This window comes from Chionomys nivalis, chromosome 18 (genome assembly GCF_950005125.1).
Source record: "Chionomys nivalis chromosome 18, mChiNiv1.1, whole genome shotgun sequence".
Classification (NCBI taxonomy): domain Eukaryota; kingdom Metazoa; phylum Chordata; class Mammalia; order Rodentia; family Cricetidae; genus Chionomys; species Chionomys nivalis.
This window is the reverse complement of record NC_080103.1, coordinates 22,735,489-22,755,696: the sequence shown is the minus strand read 5'-3', so window position 1 is coordinate 22,755,696 and position 20,208 is coordinate 22,735,489. Positions and strand designations below refer to the sequence as shown.

The window sequence follows — 20,208 nt, the reverse complement described above, 5'->3', positions numbered from 1 at the left end:
CAACGTTATCCTGAAACTGTATTGAACTTACTGACTCTAGTAGATTTTGGTGAAATTGTTAGAGCTTTCTACCTGTAAGATCACGAGATCATGCCATCTACACACAATGACAGTTGGATTTCCTCCCCTCCAGTGCAGATGCTCTTCATTTCTCTCAGCCTTTTCTGGCTGGGACTTCAGCATCATACCGAATACAAGAGATGAGAATGGGTGTCCTTGCCTAGTCCCACATATCAGAGGGAAAGCTTGCAGCTGTCTCCCATTCGGTGACACACTGGCTGTGGGCTTGTCGTATGTGGACTTAATAATGTTGGGGCCATGAGCTTCTACACATGATTTCTTCTGTTTTAATCCTGAAGGGATGTTGGATTTTTATCAAATACCTTTTTCCATCTGGTGAGACGATCATACAGGTTTGATCTTTCAGCCTGTTGATGTACTATATTATGTTTATTGATTTTTACATATTGAACTATCATCCCTGTCATGGACTCCACTTGATCACAGTAAATAATCCTTTTTATGTGCTATTGGGTTTGATTCGTATCTTGTTGAGTTTTGCATTTATATTTGTCTTAATTGGTGTTCTATTGCTGTAAAGAGACACTATGACCTAACTTTTTGTTTTGTTTGTTGGGTTTTTGGTGTTTTTTTTTTTTTGGTTTTTCGAGATAGGGTTTCTCTGTGGCTTTGGAGCCTGTCCTGGAACTAGCTCTTGTAGACCAGGCTGGTCTCGAACTCGCAGAGATCCACCTACCTCTGCCTCCCAAGTGCTGGGATTAAAGGCGTGCGCCACCACCGCCCGGCTGGTGTTTTTTTTTTTTTAAAGATTTATTTATTTATTATGTATACAGTGTTCTGTCTGCATGTATGCCTGCATGCCAGAAGAGGGGACCAGATCTTATTACAGATGGTTGTGAGCCATCATGTGGTTGCTGGGAACTGAACTCCGGGCCTCTGGAAGTACAGCCAGTGCTCTTAACCTCTGAGCCATCTCTCCAGCCCCTGGTTTTTGTTTTTTTGAGACAGGGTTTCTCTATATAACAGTTTTGGCTATCCTGTATCCTGGAACTCATTTTGTAGACCAGGCTGGGCACGAACTCACAGAGATACACCTATCTCTGCCTCCCAAGTACTGGGATTAAAGGCATGAGCCATTACTGCCCGACTCCAAGTCAGCTTTTTAAAGAAATCTTTTAATTGGAATTTTGCTTGCAATTTCAGAGGCTTAGTCCACAACCATCCTTCCAGGGATTGTGGCAGCAGGCAGGCATGGTGCAGGAGCAACACTGAGAGCTTATGTCAGATCCACAAGTTAGAGGCAGAAAGAGAGCTGAGACTAGGTCTGGTGTGGGCTTTTGAAACCTTAAAGCCTACCCCACAGTGTACACCTTCTTCAACAAGGCTAGACCTCCTCATCTTTTCAAAACAGTCCACCAGCTGGGAAACAAATACTCAAATACATGAGCCTAGCCGGGAGAGGTGGGGCACCTTTAGTGCAGCCCCTTCTTACCGAAGCCACCTTAACATTCATTACAAACAGAAACCTTTCATTTTTCCTACTTTTAAATGTGTGCAAATAAGTGTCTGTAATATTGTTGAAATGTATTTGTGTTTGATTGTGTGAGTGTGTGTGTGTGTGTTTGTGTGTGAGTATGTAAGTGTATGTGTGTCTTTATCTGGTTTTGGTATCAGGAGAATGCTACCCTGAAAAACGAAATTTTAAGAATTCTTTTCAGTTCAAAATTTCAGAATGTTAAGCTTTTATTTTATTTTATTTGAGACAGAGCATCATATCGGAGGTATTCAGGCTTGCCTTGAACTCACAGTACAGCCAAGGATGACCATGAATTCCTGATATTCGTTCCTTAGCCTCCCAATTGCAGAAACTTCGTATTGCATAGGGCAACAGAGACTGAGAAGACTGGAAGTTTGAACAGAAACGGAACATGGCAGTTACTGGAAGAGCTCCCGTCTGTATTTGAGTCACAAATGAAACAATGTTGTCAGTCATCTCTCCAGCCCTTCTGTTTTTTTTTTTTTTTTTTTTTTTTTAAGGCAGGGTTTCTCTGTAGCTTTGGAGCCTGTCCCGGAACTCTCTTTGTAGACCAGGCTGGCCTCGAACTCACAGAGATCCTCCTGCCTCTGCCTCCCGAGTGCTGGGATTAAAGGCGTGCGCCACCACCGCCCAGCTGTGACAACAGGTTCTTATGAGTGACTTGTGTTCTGTGTGTGTGTGTGTGTGTGTGTGTGCATATTTGTGTGAATTCATTCACGTGCCTCTGTGTGCACCTGAGAGACCAGAGGTTGAAGTTTGTTTGAGACCGGGTCTCTGACATGACCAGGAACTCAGCTGTCTCAGCCAGACTGGTTAGCTGGCAAGCCCCTCGGATCTGCCTTTCTCCCCACACAGTTGCCCCCACAGCAGTGGAGTTACAGATGTGTGCTGGGGACCCCGTGCTTGCCCAGCAAAGACTTCATCCACTGAGCCATTTCCCCAGCCCCATGACTTCTAAGACTAGAAGCCAAGTTAACGCATCAAATTTTAGGTACCTTGAAATCCAAACACTACGTTTTTGAACAATGCTCGTGAGAATTGGCGCTATATCCCACAGGCAAAATCAACACAGAAAAGAGAGTGGACTTCCAGGCAGTAGAGAGACAGAGACTGGAGGAAGGCAAGGAGTAGGACCAGGGGAAAGCAGATGAGTAAACTCAAGAGTCTAAAGTCTATTAATGTGGCTTTAGCAGTTAGCTACAGGATGCATTTAGAACAATGATAACCTGCTCATTTAGAGAGCCGACTACGTCCATTTCCTGTTTCCCTGACACTTAGTGTCGGATGCACTAACTGGCTCTGTGGGGCTGTGACTTTAGTTTACAAACTTGTAAACTGAATACTTGTGTCCCTTCCAAACCAGTGTTGTTTTATCCTAAATCCTTCTGGCAAAATGACTTTCCAGGTTGCAACAGGAATCGATTCTAGAACTGGAGAGTTTTCCTCATATTTTAAGAGTGGTCAAAAGGTGACACGGGCAGCAGACACTTCAGGCTTCATCTTGAGCAAAGCTATTTAATGGAGAAGGACAGCTGGATGTTCCACCATGATGAAACTAGCCCAGTTGTCACCACTAGGTGGAGAAGAAGCCACCATCGTTTTTCCGGGAGTAACCTCCGTTGGTGGCTGCTGTGTGAGGAGACACTGGAGAAAAGAGAACGGGGTGAGCTGGAATTTCAGACCCTTTTACCCCACCCCCTTTCCAAATCCTTTAATCAATGCATTTACTGGTGCCGTGAGAAGATTCTCCTAAAGAGGGGAATTGGCATACGAGGGACTGATGGAAGTTAGCTAAGGCCTTTGTTCCCAAATTCACTTCCTGTGTCTGCCCTGCTCAAAATATCACCGAGGCCTAATCTAAAAACCTGAATCCCTAGTTCTATGGTCAGCATGTCCCCTAGTCTTAGTCTAAATAGGTGACGGCTTCATCACCAATTTACACCCTAAATAGTCTCTAAGCTTCCTGCCAGCCAGTAACCCCTATTCCTGGTGGCTCAGAGAGATTGCACCCCCACCGCATCTGCTGTGTGCCGCCTTGTCTTCTGACCCTCACCTATGGATCCCTGGATGCTGTGGATAGATTCTTTCTTAGGGTTGATCCAGTGTCTGATGTTAGCTCGGGAAGTGATGGGAGCCGGAGGACATTCTCCAGGAAACTGGATCTTGCGTCTATAAGAGAAGACAAGAGGAGAGTGACGTCAACCAAACAGGAAACGGTGAGAGGGAAAGATAACTTCATAAGATTTCAAGTCAAGACCTATTTACATTCTAGAATTATCAAAGCATTTGTCCGTTTATCCAGATGAACTTATCTGGATAGATGAACTATGCAGCTGAGGATTTCCACTCATTTTAGAAAATGAAATACAGGAATGAGGCCAAAGGATGTAGCTCGTTGGTACAACGCTTATCTAGCATACATGACTAAGCATTCTAAGTTTGATCCCCAGCACATCTAAGACAAAGAGAAAAGCAAACTATTCTGCAGATAAAAACCAACTATGGTATTTGTTCATATTGCCACCCATCATTTTACCTTACATGATTGATGGTAGCGTTCCTAGGACGGGGAGCGACTGCTGCCGTCACTTACCCACTGATATCCTGGACCGTCTCCTGGTGTAACAGTATCTCCGTTTTGTTCTTGAACGCCCCAGTGTGGTGGTCATACAAGGCTGCTAAGCGGAAATCCAGATCATCCTTTGGTATCTGCAGAGGAAGCAGTCCTCCCACAGTTCACTTCGCTGATTTTGCGCCTTGACCCCAGTCAGATTGTATCTCTCTATTCTATTCAGATTGTATCCAGAAGAGCAGGAACCCACTACCACCTAACACTGCCTTGTACACTGTGATGACTTGGTGACTCTCATCCATAGGAATGGTCTCCTATGGTTAGGCTAAGAATGGTAAGATCACTGGTGAGATGGGAAAATGGTCTTTGAGTTTGACAAATCTTATCTCATTCATGGTTATATTCAGCTTTTGATTTTTTTGGTTTGTTTTTGCTTTTGCTTTTCAAGGCAGGGTTTCTCTGTGTAGTCCTGGCTATCCTCGAACTCGTTTAGTAGCCCAGGCTGGCCTCGAACTCAGAGAGATTCGTGTATGTGCACCACCACCATCTGGCTCAGTCTTTGATTTACTACAACGTGTGACAAGAAATTTGATAAAAGTAATTTGGAGCAAACTTTGTGACTTAAAAGGTTGGCTTTGGATTTGGTAAGATCTTGAATTGGGAACAAAAGGAAAGATACTGAGGCACCTCAGACTATCTTAAAAAAGGATATTAATGCCAGTGGTAGTGGTGCGTGCCTTTAATCCCAGCACTCGGGAGGCTGAGGCAAGCAGATCTCTGAGTTTGAAGCCTGGTCTACAAAATGAGCTCCAGGACAGCCGGGGCTGTTACACAGAAAAATCCCATCTCGAAGAAGAAAAAAGAAAGAAAGAAAAGGATATTAATGTCAGGCATGCTGGTATAAACCTGTTACTCCAATACTCGGAAGACTGGGACAGAAGGAGTAAGAGTTCCAGGCCAGTCTGGGCTAAATACTAAGTTTGAGATCAGCTTTGACTATGTAACAAGGTTCTATTTGAAACAAATTAGTTAACTAATTAATTAAAGTAAAACAGAAGGTACATATTGAGCCCTAAGTGGATGCAAAAAGAAGTAGTGTTTCAATGCTAAGCACCTTCGGATCAAAAAAGTAGGCGTCTCGCCTCATGGAGGTAACGGTGGGAGTTGAGCTGAGCCGGTTCCAGGGCTCCTGCTGCTGAGCAAGGTGAGTTGGGCTCGGAAATGGCAGTTTCTGCAACAGAGAAACAACATGCAGGATTTGGTTACGGGAGGCCTTGGTGATGCAGCACGGCTCACGTTCATCACCGTGCTCCAGCACGGGTCACGTTCATCACCGTGCTCCAGCACGGGTCACGTTCATCACCGTGCTCCATCCCATTTTCCTTGAATCTCAGAACAGCTACAAAGAGAGGCGTGATAACTGGGGCGGGGACTCCCTAAGTGTTCTGAGTGAGAAATGATTGAAATGGACCAGGGAATCAGAAGAAGTTGGTGGGTCAGGATGCTGGGAGTAGAGGAGGCTTGGGGAACAGGTCAGAAAGACAATGTATATGTTCATATTTAGAAGTCCCAAGTTTGGAGAAAAGATGAAATGGTTTTTTTACGTTTTTTAAAATTAATTTTTAAAAGAAACTATCTTTTCTCATTTTACATACCAATCCCAGTTCCTACTCCCTCCCCTCCTCCTGTCCTCTCCACCTTCCCCCCACCCCACTCCCCATCCACTCCTCAGAGAGGCTAAGGCTTCCCATGGGGAGTCAACAAAGTCTAGCACATTGCTTTGAGGCAGGACTAAGGCCTTCCCACTATATCTAGGCTGAGCAAGGTATCTCTCCAAAGAGAATGAGCTCCAAAGGACAGAACAAGCAGTAGGAATAAATCCTGGTCCCACTGCCAGTGGCCCCACAGTCTGCCCCAGCCACACAACTGTCACCTGTCCATTTTCGTTCTATGCTGGTCCCTTCTCTGTACCATTTTCCACACCCTCATTCGGCTCCAACATCTCTACTTTATCAAGGTATGTCTGCCACACTGTCACCTCTCCACAAAACCACACTTCTTCACGACCAACAATTACTATCTTTCCTTTGTCACCGTTCATGTCTCCAACCATTGTAGTGTGACCTCTCTTCCAGTGCCCACTGACACTGTCCTGGCTGTAGAGCCGTGATCTCTGTGGCTACTAGAAAGATCTTTCCCAACCCTGACCTTATTTGATTTCTGAGATTTCTGGCACTATAACTCTGTGTAAATGGAGACTGCTCTTTTGTTTCCTGGCCATTCAGACCCGAATAAATCACACAGAAACTGTATTAATTATAATACTGTTCAGCCAATGACTCAGGCATATTTCTAGCAAGCTCTTACATCTTGAATTAGCCCATTTCCGTTTATTTATATATCAGCACGAGGCTGTGGCTTACCAGGAAAGTTCTGTTTTGGCATTTTTCTCCTTAGGCAGCTACATCAGCTACATGACATCTCCTTGACTCTGCCTACTCTCTCTCTCTCTCTCTCTCTCTCTCTCTCTCTCTCTCTCTCTCTCTCTCTCTCTCACCAATATATATATGGTATGAGTGTCATGTCTGCATGGATGCCTGCGTGCCAGAGAGCATCAGATCCCATTATAGACGGTTGTGAGCCATCACATGGTTGCTGGGAATTGAACCCAGGACCTCTGAAAGAGCAGCCAGTGCTCTTAATCGCTAAGCCATCTCTCCAGCCCTCATCATGATATTTTAATGCCTGCACAAAACTGTGACCACATTTGTCCCCCATTATTCTTTCTTGTTCCTTTTCCAAACAGTCCCCTCTCTATTTTCATGGCCCATCCCCTCCCCGACTTGTTTTGGGGATCAAACTCATGCTGGACAAATGCTCTACCGCACAGCTACTCCAGTCTCATGTCTTTCATTTTAAACTAGATCTTGCATACACCACATCTACCTCTCTGCATCTGCCTTGTCCCCCTCATTATGTTACACCCATCTCCCCCAAAATATAAATGTTCTTTATGACAAGATAATACTTGACTGTGCATATCTAGCACAATTTATACATTCCTGTGGACAGGCACCTGGGCTGGTTCTTTAACTCGGGCACTGTGACTATCAGGGCCATAGTAAAGGTGCAGGCATATTTCTACCGACTCATTCCATTGGGGATCTGGACAAACCCCAGCCAGCTGTCTTGAGACTCTGGATTCCACTTTCACTATGGCTACACTCTATTCACACAGTAGTCAAGGATGTGACCAAAGTACATTTCTATCAGCAGTGGCATATTTACAGCTAACTTACCGAGCACACGATACTCTTAAGACCAGTCTTTAAATGTTAATGGCACCCTCCCCCCATCAATCAAATTCACCCACATAGGTCACCAGTTTTAATTTTTAGGACAGTGTCTCATATCATCTAGGCTGGTCTTGAACCTGCTATGCTGTGGCTATAGGTTGCCCCATTTTGCTTATATTCATTTAACACACATTTACTGAAAGACATGTGCAGAGCTGTGTGATTTTTAACACAGTCCGACCATGATGCTCCAGAGTTTGAAATCCCATGATTCCCAACACCTCCAGGCTGATTCCTAGCTCTCTGATGCAACGTTCACAACACTCAGCCACCAAGGTCTGGGCTCTAGCACCCATTGCCCTGTGTCTCTAGTTCACACCAACATTTAGCTTTTCTGGATTTGCAGCTTCCCAGACCACCCTGTCTCTCCTTCCCAGGCATATGCACCTTCTGTTTCCTTTCCCCTAAGTATCTGACTTTTCCTTTCCTTCTTCCTAACTTCACACACACACACACACACACACACACACACACACACACACACACTTTCATCTGTTCTGTCCCAGCTGACTCATCGAGATGGCACTCACCTTTTCTGAGAAACCCTCCTTCAAGCTCCTACTCTTAAGGCATTCTACCTGTGATTCCTTCACAGTACATGTGCCCCTGTGGGAAGCACATTGTTTGTGTTTGGTATGTGTGTGGGTTGTTGGAATCAGGTTCTTATAGCTCAGGCAGGCTTAGAATTCCTGGTTCTCCCGTCTTCGCCTCCCAACTGCTGGGATTATAGGCGTGTGCTTGGCTTAGTCTAAGCATCTTTACTGATGCTGTTGCTGGCCTGTCTTTCCCACTAAACTAACTGGACAGTAACTTTATATAATTTTAGACTACATGCCCTTAGAGTTTAACAGAGTGCCTGGCATATAAATAACAAGATTGAATAGAAGGAAGCTCTTTTGATTGTTATCAAGCTCAAATTACCACTTAATTCACTTTATTGTGTACCTTTTCAAATAGCTCCAATACTTAAACTAGGAAAAATATGGCTTTTATTCCAGAGCACTAAACACAATTAAACACACACATAAACAGATGTGTTCTTGCATTAACCAGAGGACAGAGGTATCATGAAGACTTGCTTGAAGCATGACCTGGCGTCTCTCAGAGGGTTCTCATCTATTTCACATCTCATCTGTCTTTGTAGTACAGATCTCAATGCAAGAAGGAAATAGTAATTTAGTGGAACTCAGTTTTCCCATCATTTATATTAGTCATTGCTTTGAGGGGCCTTATTCTACAGAAGACTTCACTTCCCTCTCCTGAAAACCACTTCTGAAACGTTAGCAGACCCGAATAGTGGACCAAGGAGACAGACAGAAACCAGATTTCTCTGATACTAGGTGGTCTCACCAGAGTTAGGTTATTACCAGGAGTCTGCTGGAGACCCCACTGGGAATTTCTGAGGAAACCTCAGTACCTTAGATGCCCGCAGATTTCCCAAGTGTGTGTCTTCGTCACTTAACGCAAGGTGCGAGAAAGATTCCTGAGAATGAGGCATACTTAAAGGCCCAAAGATTCAGAATTAGTTCCAGGAGATTAGCGCAGCCGCAGCACGACCTGGCTCTAGAGGATCCCGGGTCCCAATTGTTTGGAACGCCCAGTTTTTGGTTGCCAGGCAACTACCCCTGCATTTATGACAGAGACTTATTCCCTTCTAGAGGTGCGCCACCTGGCGGTTCAACTCAGAAGGCTCCTTGGGAGGAGGTTGTGAATACCGAGATAGCAGACCTGGATTGCCCTCTGGAGCCTCTTTAGGAAAACGCAGGCCTCCCACAGCACGGGAGTTCCGCAAAAGCTGACGAAAGAAGTCCTTTAGGATGGCTCAAAGGTTTCCTTCTCACCCTCGCCTAAAAGAAAGCGTCCCCATTTTCAAAGCAAATGAGAGTACGAGAATATCAGAAACCCAAAGATCTCACGTGTCCTGATTGGAAAATTGTCGGTTAGGTCATTCTCCTTGCTGTTTAACTATGCAGACGTCAGGTTGCTTATCGACCCGGTTGTAAAAACGTGGATGGATTTGGCGGGGTGGAAGCGTGGAAGTGGCTTTTGCACTTAGTGCTGGGGCCGCTCTAGGAGACGATCCCTGGAAGGTTGTGATGACGTCTGTCTTCCCTTTATCATTTCACAAGCCACGTTTACAAAATAAGATATTTAGAAATAATCCCTGACCTGGAAGAGCAATAGGGGCGAAATGAACTGCTGAGATGGTTTTTTGTGGGGGAGAGGGGGAGTTCTTTTACCGCGAGCTTTACATAAGCCTGTTGGGTTAGTTGCGAACCCTGGCGCGCGCACTCCCACGCCGCGCGCCAGCGGTGGCGGCTGCCATGGATACCGGCAGGTGAGCGGCAGAGGCGCGCGTGGTCCCTGCCCCACCCGCGCTGAGCGAAGAGGATGCGGTTGTCAAGGCGACATGGATAGGAGGAGGAGAGGACCGAGGGAGGAGGAAGGATGGGCGGCCTTGGCGTAGCCGCAGGGAGGTGACTGAAGCGAGTCCAGCCCCTTGCATCCTCCCCCTGTGTACCTCCCTCCTCTTTTTTTCCTCCTTCTGCCAGCATAAGCAGCCACCGCAGCACCTGAGCCGCTACTGCCGCTGGCTCAGGACAGCGCTATGGCTGAGCCTAGTCTCAACCCTCATCCCTCTGCCAGAGGCGGAGGAAGAAGTGAAAGGCGCACATCCCGGCTTCTGTGGCTGTTGCTCTGGGCTGAGACCACCTTCCAGGTGACCCTGGGAACCGGACCCGAGCTTCACGCCTGCAAAGAGGTACTGTTTATTCCACCTCCTTGACCTGGTCTCACTTTGGCCAAAAAAAAGGCTTAGTCCAGATGGAGACCTTGGGGATCCAGTCATAGTTTCAGAGGCCACAGAGTTCAAATTTCTCCAGGGATGAGGAGAAGGGGCTGGGGGGAGGGAAGCAGGTTGGCGTTGTGGTGGGGGAGACCAGCCCATTGAAGGACTCATAAAATAGATCACCCTCACAAGCTCTCGGCTCTGGCTCAGCAAATAAGGACCAAAGCAGTGACAGTTCCCGGAAATAAAGAGAAAGAAGACAGGCTTTGCATTCCAGATGGGGTGAAATTGCCTAAAAAGTGGTCAGACACACCGAGAGGCCAAACAGAAAGAAGAAAGGATAAGGAGAAAGTTGGGGTCTCAGGAGCCTTGGGGTTTGAGGGTGGGAAGCTCGGAAGTGTGTCCTCGGTGTTAACACTCAATTGCCCTCAGGCTGCTAACAGTGGTCCTGCTGGCACGCCTTGCCTGTTCCCTTGTAGCTGTGTGCAGTGTTTAGCACGTTTTACGTGTTTTCTCTCACCCTCCCCTCTGAACTTCTGCTAACATATGCCATGAGTTTTTTTCAAGGTGTCTCTAAAATGTTAGCAACATAATCCAGGCAGTAGGAAGTGAATGTCTTTTAACAACAACAAAAATGCTTTTTGAAAATTGTTTTGGGGGAGAGGGGCATATGACATTAGGAATAGCAAAACTCGATAGTTCCTGTATTAGCAAAATAATACTTGGTTTTTGCTCTAAGTGACTTAAGCACATATGGTAGAGTCAACAATAAAATATTTACAAGAACTATATTGGGGAAGGTGGAATAAAATTTATCTATGCAAAATGTGAGAGGTTTGAAATAATGCTAAATGTCAAACCCAGCTAAAGTTTTGAGGGGTTAAAATAATCCCTGTGAGTCATCAGTGCTCACTAACAATGCTGGTCCAGTCCCATGAGGAGAAGAAGTATTATTATATAGAGCCTCTAAGCACTAGTCTGTCTACAAGCATAACAAATCATAAAAGAAGCAAGGGGGATTTTTACACGAATAAAGTTAGATTCATTAATATTTAAAGTGACCCAGGGATGGAGAGATGGCTCAGTGGTTAAGAGAACTTGCTGCTTTTGTAGAGGATCTGGGCTCAGTTTCCAGCACCCACATGGCTATCTGTAATTCCAGTTCTAGGGGATCTGACTCCCTCTTTTGGTCTCTGGGGGCACTGCATGCATGTGGTACATATAAAATTAAAAAAACAAACTGAAGTGACCCCTATGGCTGAGACGTAACTACAAGGATTATTTTAACCTCTCAAAAACGTTTGCTAGGTTTTGCTAGACTTTGTTAGACTTTTGACATGTTTTCAAACCGCCCACATCTTGCATAGCGTATAGAAAGCTTGTCTAGCATCTACAAAGCTCAGGTTTGATTCCCTGATGCTGAATACACAAGGCGTAGCAGCTCACATCTGTTATCTCAGCGCCTGCAAGGTAGAGGCAGTGGGATCAGAAATTCAAGTTCCTCCTCAGCTACAGAGTCACCCCCGACCTTCGTTTGAAATGTGTGTGCTCATATTAATACATATATCATAAAAAAAACACCTACGGGAAAAAAACAGCAAAAATTGGAAAATGACCCATCGGCGGGCTTCTCAGAACTTTTACTAGTCTCAGTAACACCCTGGCCCTGGCCATCTATATTTTTACCAAGCCGCTTTGTGATGTGTTTTAAAGATGATCAAGAACACGATGATCTTCCCAGTGACACTGGCTTTGGTTCACTGGTTTTGGTGGCCTGTGGTCTAATTCCCTTGCCTAAGGATTAAACACTGTTTTGAGGAAGATACAGATTCTACCATTCAACTGCTGGCTGTCACTAGACGTTTGTCCAGTGTGGACCATATGAGACACTGAAGGCCTTAAACACTTACGTCATCTTGGTGGAGAGGGAGGGAAGGCTATCAACTTAAAAACTCTCCTTTGTGTGCAAACTGTGTCTTTAGATAAGTTTAAACAACCAATATTTGCTTAAGATTAAGTGAGCTGAAGGCGGTGGATAGGTGTGCAACACACCACAGGTTTTGGAGGCATGGAATAGACATTTGATAACGCCAACCTCAGAGGGTCTTGAGGACTGAAATAAAAAAAAAATACACCTCAAATACAAACAAGGATTAGTTTACCCCCACTTCTTGGCTCAGGTTCTTTGATTAGATGCACACTGCTGGCCAGGTTGGAATGGCTTTGGAGGCATGCTCACTGGCCATGGGCATTAGCAAGCTCTGTTTACCCTCTCCTTGAGCAAACAGCCTCTAAACACCCTTAACTCCAAAAATAATGAGGAAAAGAATGCGTCCATTATTGTGGAGTTCTTCATTAGGCAATACAAACTGATCCAACTAGTTTGAGGGTTTCCAACCCTAACAGGTGAAAACCTAGCTCACGGGAGATTCACTCTTCTCGGGTCTTGATTTTCCTATGAATTTCCCAAGAGCCTGTGTCGGTTATCTATGCCAGGGCCTTTTATCACACCAAGGCTGATCCTAGGGACGGTAATGCTGTCCCGGCCTCTCTATAAAAGCTGAGAGCTCCCGCCGGATTGAAGCAGGAAGGAGGGAGACTTGGCTTCGAGGTTTTTATTGAGGTGGCAGAGCACTGGGCGGGGAAACAGCTAGACCTGTGCTGGGCTTGGCACCTTCTGTCACAGGTTTACAACAGTCAGGGTCACAAACATCCTGGTTGATGTTTGTCCACATGAATCACTTCTCTAGCCCTGGGCTGGCCCAGGCTAAGAGCTGGCTGGGAGCCAGACATGGTTTTGTTTTTTTTTTTTTTTTTTAATAGTGCGACAAATCTAAATCAAAGGAGGAAGCAGAAAACTGCCTTTGACACAGTCGGCCTAGTCCTGAGGCAGCTGTGCTAATAGCCCCCAGAGGGACTTCCCACTCCATACTGAAAGGCCCAGGGGGTCCTAGGAATCTGGCAGACATGGATTAGAATAAAATTCGTTGCTTGACGACTGTGCCATTTAGTAAGGAATCAAGATCATTAACTTCCGACAGCCTCGGATTCCTGTCCTATAAAATGGAGGGAGTTCTGTCCATCTCACAGGGCTGTTGTGGGGAGTGAACCGAATTAGACGGCGCATGTCAAAGACCTACCCCCAGGGTGCCATAGGCCCGTAAGAAACACTGGGAGGCAAAACAAGTCAAGCACACAAGTAATGATGTATGAACATTGACCCGAGTGAGGTTCATGTGTGGTCAGCAGGAGTGGCGAGACAGAGGTGAGTAGAAGACAAGGAAAAAAACCTGACCAGAATCATTGGTACTTGGCTGGCCTCTAGAGTAATTAGTAGTCTCGCTGAGCAGACATGGAGGCAGAGTGCCTTCTAGATAGAGGGAGGAGCCTGAAGAAAGTTCAATATGAATGGACATGGGGAGAAAAGGAGATAAGGTCAGAATGTTAGAAACCAAGCAGAGAATCCATGAAGGATTTCTGGCCAGGATGACAGCCTACTCAGGGGGTATAAGCAGGGATATAGTTGAGGGTTAGGGCTATATTCCAGTTGCTAGAGCGTTTGCCTGGCCTTCAAAGAGCCCTGGATTCGAACCCAACATTATATAAACCAGGTGTAAGTGGCTCATGCACTCCTGTAATTCACTCTTTAAAGTGTTTTTGTGTCTGTTTGTGGGTCTGTGCATCTAAGTGCAGGTTCCCACAGAGCCCAGGAGTGTCAGAGCTCCCTGGAACTAGAATCACAAGGCATACTTGTGAGCTCAGTTTGGGTTCTCTGCAAGAGCAGTCTGTGCCCTTAAACAGGGAGCCATCTCGGGCTGGAGAGATGGCTCAGAGGTTAAGAGCCTCTTTCAGAGGTCCTAAGTTCAATTCCCAGCAACCATATGGTGGCTCACAGCCATCTATATTGAGATCAGGTGCAAGTATACATGGAGGCAGAATGTTGTATACATAATAAATAAATCTTTTTTTAAAAAAAAACAATGAGCCATTTCTCCAGTGCCACCCCCTCCTGTCATTCTTAACACTCTGGAGGTAGAGAGAGAAGGAATTCAGGGTCATCCTGGGCTACACAGAAAATTCAAGTCCAACCTGGACTACATGAGACCTTTTTTAGAAAATAAAAGGAAGAACACACACACACACACAGACAGAGGAGACAAGAAATAAAAAAGAGCATGGTTGAGTTGGATAAAAGCTCAGAGCAGAAGTGAGGAAGCCAGCTCAGGCTTTGAGTCAACGAAGGGACTGCATCAGGTTAGTGTCCGTGTGATAAATGGAAAGGCCTCAAGGGGACAGACAGGCTGACGGGAGAAGCTGGAGGATGGAAAAGATCAAAGGTGTAGGCACTGTTGAGGAGCAAGTTCAGATTTTCGCCCGGACTTTGGAGTAAGGGAATGGTAGTGGTTGCTAGCCGAAGCATAGAAAGAAGGCCCAGCCTTGGGGAGCAGGGTGACTGGTCCTTTTACTCAGCGCCTGTTTTCTTATGAGCTTCTAGAGGGTTGAGGTGTCTAGAGTTCTTACCACATTACTTCCTAGTGATGGAAGCTTCTGGGCTTTTATCTTCTCTCCTGGAGGCTAGAGCTCGTCAGGGCCATGGGCAGGTGGAGAGAGCACCCAGCACCTCGGAGCTCCCAGGAAGTATCCCACAATGGTGGAAATGTTGGAAAACGACTTCTGTGGCCTGTGGTGGTGGCTCACGCCTTTAATCCCAGCACACTGGGGAGGCAGAGGCAGGCGGATCTCTGTGAGTTTGAGGCCAGCGTGGTCTACAGAGCTAGTGCCAGAACAGCCAGAGCTACATAGTGAGACCAAGTCTTGAAAATCAAAACAATGCAACAGCAACAGAAAGAAAGAAAGAAAGAAAGAAAGAAAGAAAGAAAGAAAGAAAGAAAGAAGAAAGAAAGAAAGAAGAAAGAAAGAGAAAAGAAAGGAGAGAGAGAGTGTTGGTGGAGGCTGCTCGTTTGTTCCCAGCTGCTCAGATCAAAAATAATTACACAAGTTATATTATTTAAAACACCGCTTGGCCAATAGCTTAAGAGTATTGCTAGCTAGCTCTTATGTCCTAAATTAACCCAATTTTATTAATTGTGTACTGCCACATGTCTGGCTTATCGGGCAAAGTATGCAATAAATGTTGGTGGGTATAGCCACGTTAGAGGAAGTAAAATCAACACTGTCTCATAATAAAAATAAATTGTTAAGGGCCGCTGTTGGAGAGAGGGCTCAGTAGTGAAGAGCTGCTGGTCTTCAGGGGGCTAGGGTTCAATCCCAACACTCACATGGTGGCTCACAGCCATCTGTAACTCCAGCTGAAGGAGATCCAATGACCTCTTCTGGCCTCCACAGACACTAGGAACACACTTGGTTCACCGACCTCCATGCAGGCAAAATGCCCACACACATAAAAGTAAAACAAAATAAAAGCCACTAAGACCTAAAGAAATGGCTTGACTTGAAAGCTGAGGGTGGTGTCCCATATCTTCCCTCAACCCCCCAAAAAGCAATGAGTGTGGCGGCTGTGTGGGTAACCCCAGCAAGTGGGACAGACGGACCGACTGCCTCAGTTCCAAACGAGCCTGGGACACCTTGGGACACCTTGGCTACAGAGTTAAACCCTATCTGAAGAGAGAACATGCACTTTTCAAAAACAAGGAGAGGGATAGATGGGAAAGGTATCCCGGGAGGGTTGGTGGAGCTTGGCAAAGAGTCAGGAGGACTGGAGATTAGTTCTGTCCTCATGGCCACCAGCTGTAGGGGACAACTGGCCACAAGTATGTCTAGGACCCTGAGCAATGAGATTATTAATCTTATTTCATTTTAATCAAATAAAAGATAGATATTCAACTACTGAAAACCTTTTAAGTTAGCTTAGGATAACGTGGGTAAATGAATGTATTTTTTTTTTTTTTTTTTTTGGTTTTTCGAGACAGGGTTTCTCTGTGGCTTTGGAGCCTGTCCTGGAACTAGCTCTGTAGACCAGGCTGGTCTCGAACTCACAGAGATCCGCCTGCCTCTGCCTCCCGAGTGCTGGGATTAAAGGCGTGCGCCACCATCGCCCGGCTGAACGTATTTTTTTTTAACTGCAATCTTTATAAAGTCAACACAGAGATCAAACATTTCTGATGAGGATTTGGTGCTGAATTGAGCTGTATTTTGTGTTAATTATTTATTATTTATTTTGTTGTTGGTGTTGTTGTTTCGAGACAGGGTCTCACTATGTAGCTGTGGCTATCCTGGAACTCACTCCATAGACCAGGCTGGCAATGAGCTATACTTTTATGCCTGTCAAATTTGAAGACTGAGTATAAGAAGAGCATCTCAATAATTTATAATGACTCTAAGTTGATATGATCTAGATAGTATCTAAATGTAACATTATTAAAATTAATTTCAACTTTTTCATTCTTTTTTTTACATTTCTGAGACAAGACAGGGTTTCTCTGTAGCTTTGTCGCATTTCTATGGGACTTTGCTGGCTTGGAGATGCAGGTCTTGTGTTTAGATCCAGGCCCCTTCTCCCACTTCAGTCACATAACCTCGGGCAAGACAGTCACCTCTTGCCTTCCTTCACCTCTTTGTCCAGAAGATGGAAGTAACTTGGTTCTTGCCTTTTCGTAATTGCTGGGAGGATTAAGCAAGATCATTTGCAGAAAGTATTTGGCAAAAAGTATTGCATGCCAGTAATGTGCTTGTTAGTCCTTTATGAGCTACTTTTAGCAGACTTTACAGGGTCATTAGATTGTCTTAAGTGACATCACAGTGGTGACAAACTGGAGGAACTTGCCTGGCCAGTCTCTAATGCCAGATTCTCACTGTGACTGTCCCTCTTGCTTTCTAATGCGAGTCAGCTGTTCTCCCTCACTCTGGAGTCATACATTTCTCTCCTCCATCGAATCTTTTATTTATTTATTTTTAGACAGTGTTGCGATGTGGCCCGGGCTAATTTTAGAACTCAAGATGCTCGTGCTGACTTGCCCAGTGCTGGAGTTGGAGCATGTATCACCACATCCACCCCAAATAGTTCTCATCAACTTCCAAATGTATCATTATTTTATTTAAATACTAAAAAACCTATATAATAAATATACACCAATAAACATTTAATCATGGGCCTGGAGAGATGACTCAGAGGTTAAGAGCACTGACTGCTCTTCCAGAGGATCTGGCTTCAGTTCCCAGCACCCACATGGAAGCTCATAACCTCCTGTAACTCCAGCCCTAGAGGATCTAATACTCTCTTCTAGCCTTCATGGACACTGCATATTTGTGGTGTAAAGACCGACATACAGATAAAAATAAGTAATAGAAACTTAAAGGCCTGGTAGTGGTGGCACACGCCTTTAATCCCAGAACTCAGGAAGCAAAGGCAGGAGGATCTCTTGAGTTTGAGGCCAGCCTGGCCTACCGAGTGAGTTCCAGAATAGCCAGGGCTACACAGAGAAACCCTGTCTCAAAGACAAAAACAAAACAAAGATTTAAAATAAAGACAGTCAATGGTGGCTTAAGTTTGCAATCCCAGTACTAGGAAGGCTGAGGCAAGACGGTTGTTTTTCTACAAGTTTGAGGCCAGACCTGCTACACAGCCAGACCTTGTTAAAGAAAGAAAGAAAAGGTAGAGAAGAAAAGAAAAAGGTGGGGTTGGGGATGTAGTTCACTGGTAGAGAACTGACCTAGAATGGTTTTGATTCCCAGGAAAAACAGACTTCTCTTGGCTGCCTCTCAGCTGCCACTCCGCGGAACTCTGTGTCTGTATAGCTGCTGCCCTTGCTAACTGCCCCTTTGGAAACCTTGCCTGACATCAGTGTCTCTAGACCTCTCTCCTTTACCGAGCACATCCCACACTAATTTCCACCCCCGGCACTTTCGAGAAAACGGCACTTATCCCGTCTTTGGTCATGTCTCTGTTTGCAACGGTCTTCATCGACCACACTGAGAGCCCTGATGGCTTCACGGGTAGCTGCCTCTGCGCCATTCCCTGGTTTCAGGGCACCAGCCCTGCTAGAGGTTTTGCTTTGTTTCTGCCTCCCTGGTGGCTTCTTCCCTTCACTTTGATTTTAGGCCCCTCGTTTTCTTGAGCTGTAAATCTGTGAGTTCCCAGAAGTCGGACGTCGAACCCATCGAACCTCTCTCCACCCCTCCGTCTCTCTCTCCCCAGTCTTTTCCGTGTTTACTCCCTAGGCGATCTCAAACAGGACCATGGTGTCAAAGACGGTGTATGTATTAATGGTTCCTGAATTCATACCTCGAGTCTAGACCTTGCCTCTGAACTCTGGACTTGTATATCCAGCTGCACCTGTGATCTCCGTAAGTCCTCATGTGATTGGCAGCTCGTGTCCATCCTGTCCAGACCCCTTGTCCTCAGCACTGTTAAAATACCTGTTCCTCAGAGAAGCTCTCTCACCTTCGCTCCCGGCAACCCCTTCCTTTTAGCTATTCAGGCCGCAAGTCTTGGCTCCTCTCTTTCTCCTTCCTCTAACGGAATTCATCAGAAAAAAATTCTCTAACTCTGTCTTCAAAATATACTCAGAATATGATGGCTTCACGGTCATCCTCTGTTACCCTGTTCAAGACACCATTTCCAGGCCTCCTACATAACCACTTTCCTTCCACAATGGCTTCTTGTTTAACTCGCTGAGTAAACTTATCAAACATGAACTTGATTCCTGTCCTCTTCTGCTCAAGCATTTGAAAGCTGCCTTGTCAGAGTAGAGAGATGGCTCAGCAGTTAGGAGCACTGGCTGCTCACTGGGGTTCAATTCCTAGCTCTCACAGGGCAGCTCTAGGGGACTTGATGTCCTCTTGTGGTCCCCAAAGGTACCAGGCACACATGTGGTGTACAGAAATGCATGCAAGCAAAACACCCATATACACATCATAAAAATAAATCTTTTTAAAGTTTCCTTGTTAGAATGAGAACCAAATTCTTTTTTTTTTTTTTTTTTTTTTTTTTTTTGGTTTTTCGAGACAGGGTTTCTCTGTGGTTTTGGAGCCTGTCCTGGAACTAGCTCTTGTAGACCAGGCTGGTCTCGAACTCACAGAGATCCGCCTGCCTCTGCCTCCCGAGTGCTGGGATTAAAGGCGTGCGCCACCACCGCCCGGCGAGAACCAAATTCTTAAGTGTCTGCAAGGCCCTGAACACAGGCCGCCCCTCTTCCTCCTTCCTCTCCAGCTGCATCGGCCTTCTGGCTACTTCTCAGGCAGGCGGGGCAACCTTCTGCTGTTTTCCCTGAGGGATTCCTTTCCTACTCCTCTTCAGATTCCCCCTGGAGACTCGCTGCCAGCCCCAGCCCCAGCCCCAGCCCCAGCCCCAGCCCCAGCCCCAGCCCCAGCCCCAGCCCCAGCCCCAGCCCCAGCCCCAGCCCTCACTGCTACTCCGAGTGTTAGTTCTCTGCTTTCTTCCCTTTCCTTTCCTTTTTTAATCTCTCTTCCTCACATGTATGTCTCCCTAAACAAACTCTTACTTAGTTCTACTTTTCACCTTCATAAAAATGCATGATTTGCTTTTTTAGTATATTAATGTTACTTATCATACATAATTACTATCCATCCATTTCCATTATTATTATCACTAATTATTACAGTTTGTATAGTTATATTATTTGTTAATTATATAGTACATGATTATTGTATTTTTATGTGGTCTTTTAATATCTTTTCATTTTCATTGTCATAAAATACTCCTTTATATAAGTAGGTCACAATTTAGCAGGGCGATAGGGGAATACTCCTTTAGTCCCAGCGCTCGGGTGGTAGTGGCAGGCAGATCTTTGTGAGTTCAAGGCCAGCCTGGTCTACAGAGTGAGTTCCAGGACAGCTAGGGCTGTTACATAGAGAGACCCTGTCTCGAAAAACAAAACAACAACAACAAAATTGTCATAATTTTAAAAGTTAATTTTCCTGTTGAGAGATGCTTGTATCGCCAGCATTTTGCTAT

General features: G+C 45.5%; 2 protein-coding genes across 5 annotated transcripts in view; one reads left to right on the top strand and one right to left on the bottom strand.

The window, feature by feature from the left end:
• Positions 1-1,783: 1,783 nt before the first annotated feature.
• Positions 1,784-9,057, bottom strand: Cfap276 (cilia and flagella associated protein 276). Its single transcript, XM_057793164.1, has 5 exons — positions 8,904-9,057; positions 5,245-5,361; positions 4,152-4,267; positions 3,612-3,727; positions 1,784-3,202 (listed from the first exon to the last, which is right to left on the bottom strand). The coding sequence occupies exons 1-5, from the start codon at positions 8,982-8,984 to the stop codon at positions 3,132-3,134; spliced, it is 501 nt and encodes a 166-aa protein (XP_057649147.1). The 5' UTR covers positions 8,985-9,057; the 3' UTR covers positions 1,784-3,131.
• Elapor1 (endosome-lysosome associated apoptosis and autophagy regulator 1) overlaps positions 3,181-20,208 on the top strand; it is an 81,896-nt gene continuing 64,868 nt past the window's right edge. The window contains exons 1-2 of one of the 4 annotated variants that reach the window (XM_057793160.1): positions 3,181-3,221; positions 10,039-10,247. In XM_057793160.1, coding sequence (XP_057649143.1) covers positions 10,095-10,247 — 153 coding nt within the window. In that variant the 5' untranslated portion in view covers positions 3,181-3,221; positions 10,039-10,094. Of the gene's footprint in view, positions 3,222-9,947; positions 10,248-20,208 lie in introns of those variants that run through there. The other 3 variants (XM_057793159.1, XM_057793162.1, XM_057793161.1) reach the window with 3 other exon arrangements.

Bases quoted from the DNA above. Each gene is read 5' to 3' on its own strand.
- Cfap276 (XM_057793164.1), bottom strand. From the start codon at position 8,984: ATGCCTCATTCTCAGGAATCTTTCTCGCACCTTGCGTTAAGTGACGAA. The intron at 4,268-5,244 runs GTGCTTAGCATT...CTTCCTCTGCAG, and splicing joins CCTACTTTTTTGATCCGAAG to ATACCAAAGGATGATCTGGA. The intron at 3,728-4,151 runs GTAAGTGACGGC...CTTCTCTTATAG, and splicing joins ACGGTCCAGGATATCAGTGG to ACGCAAGATCCAGTTTCCTG.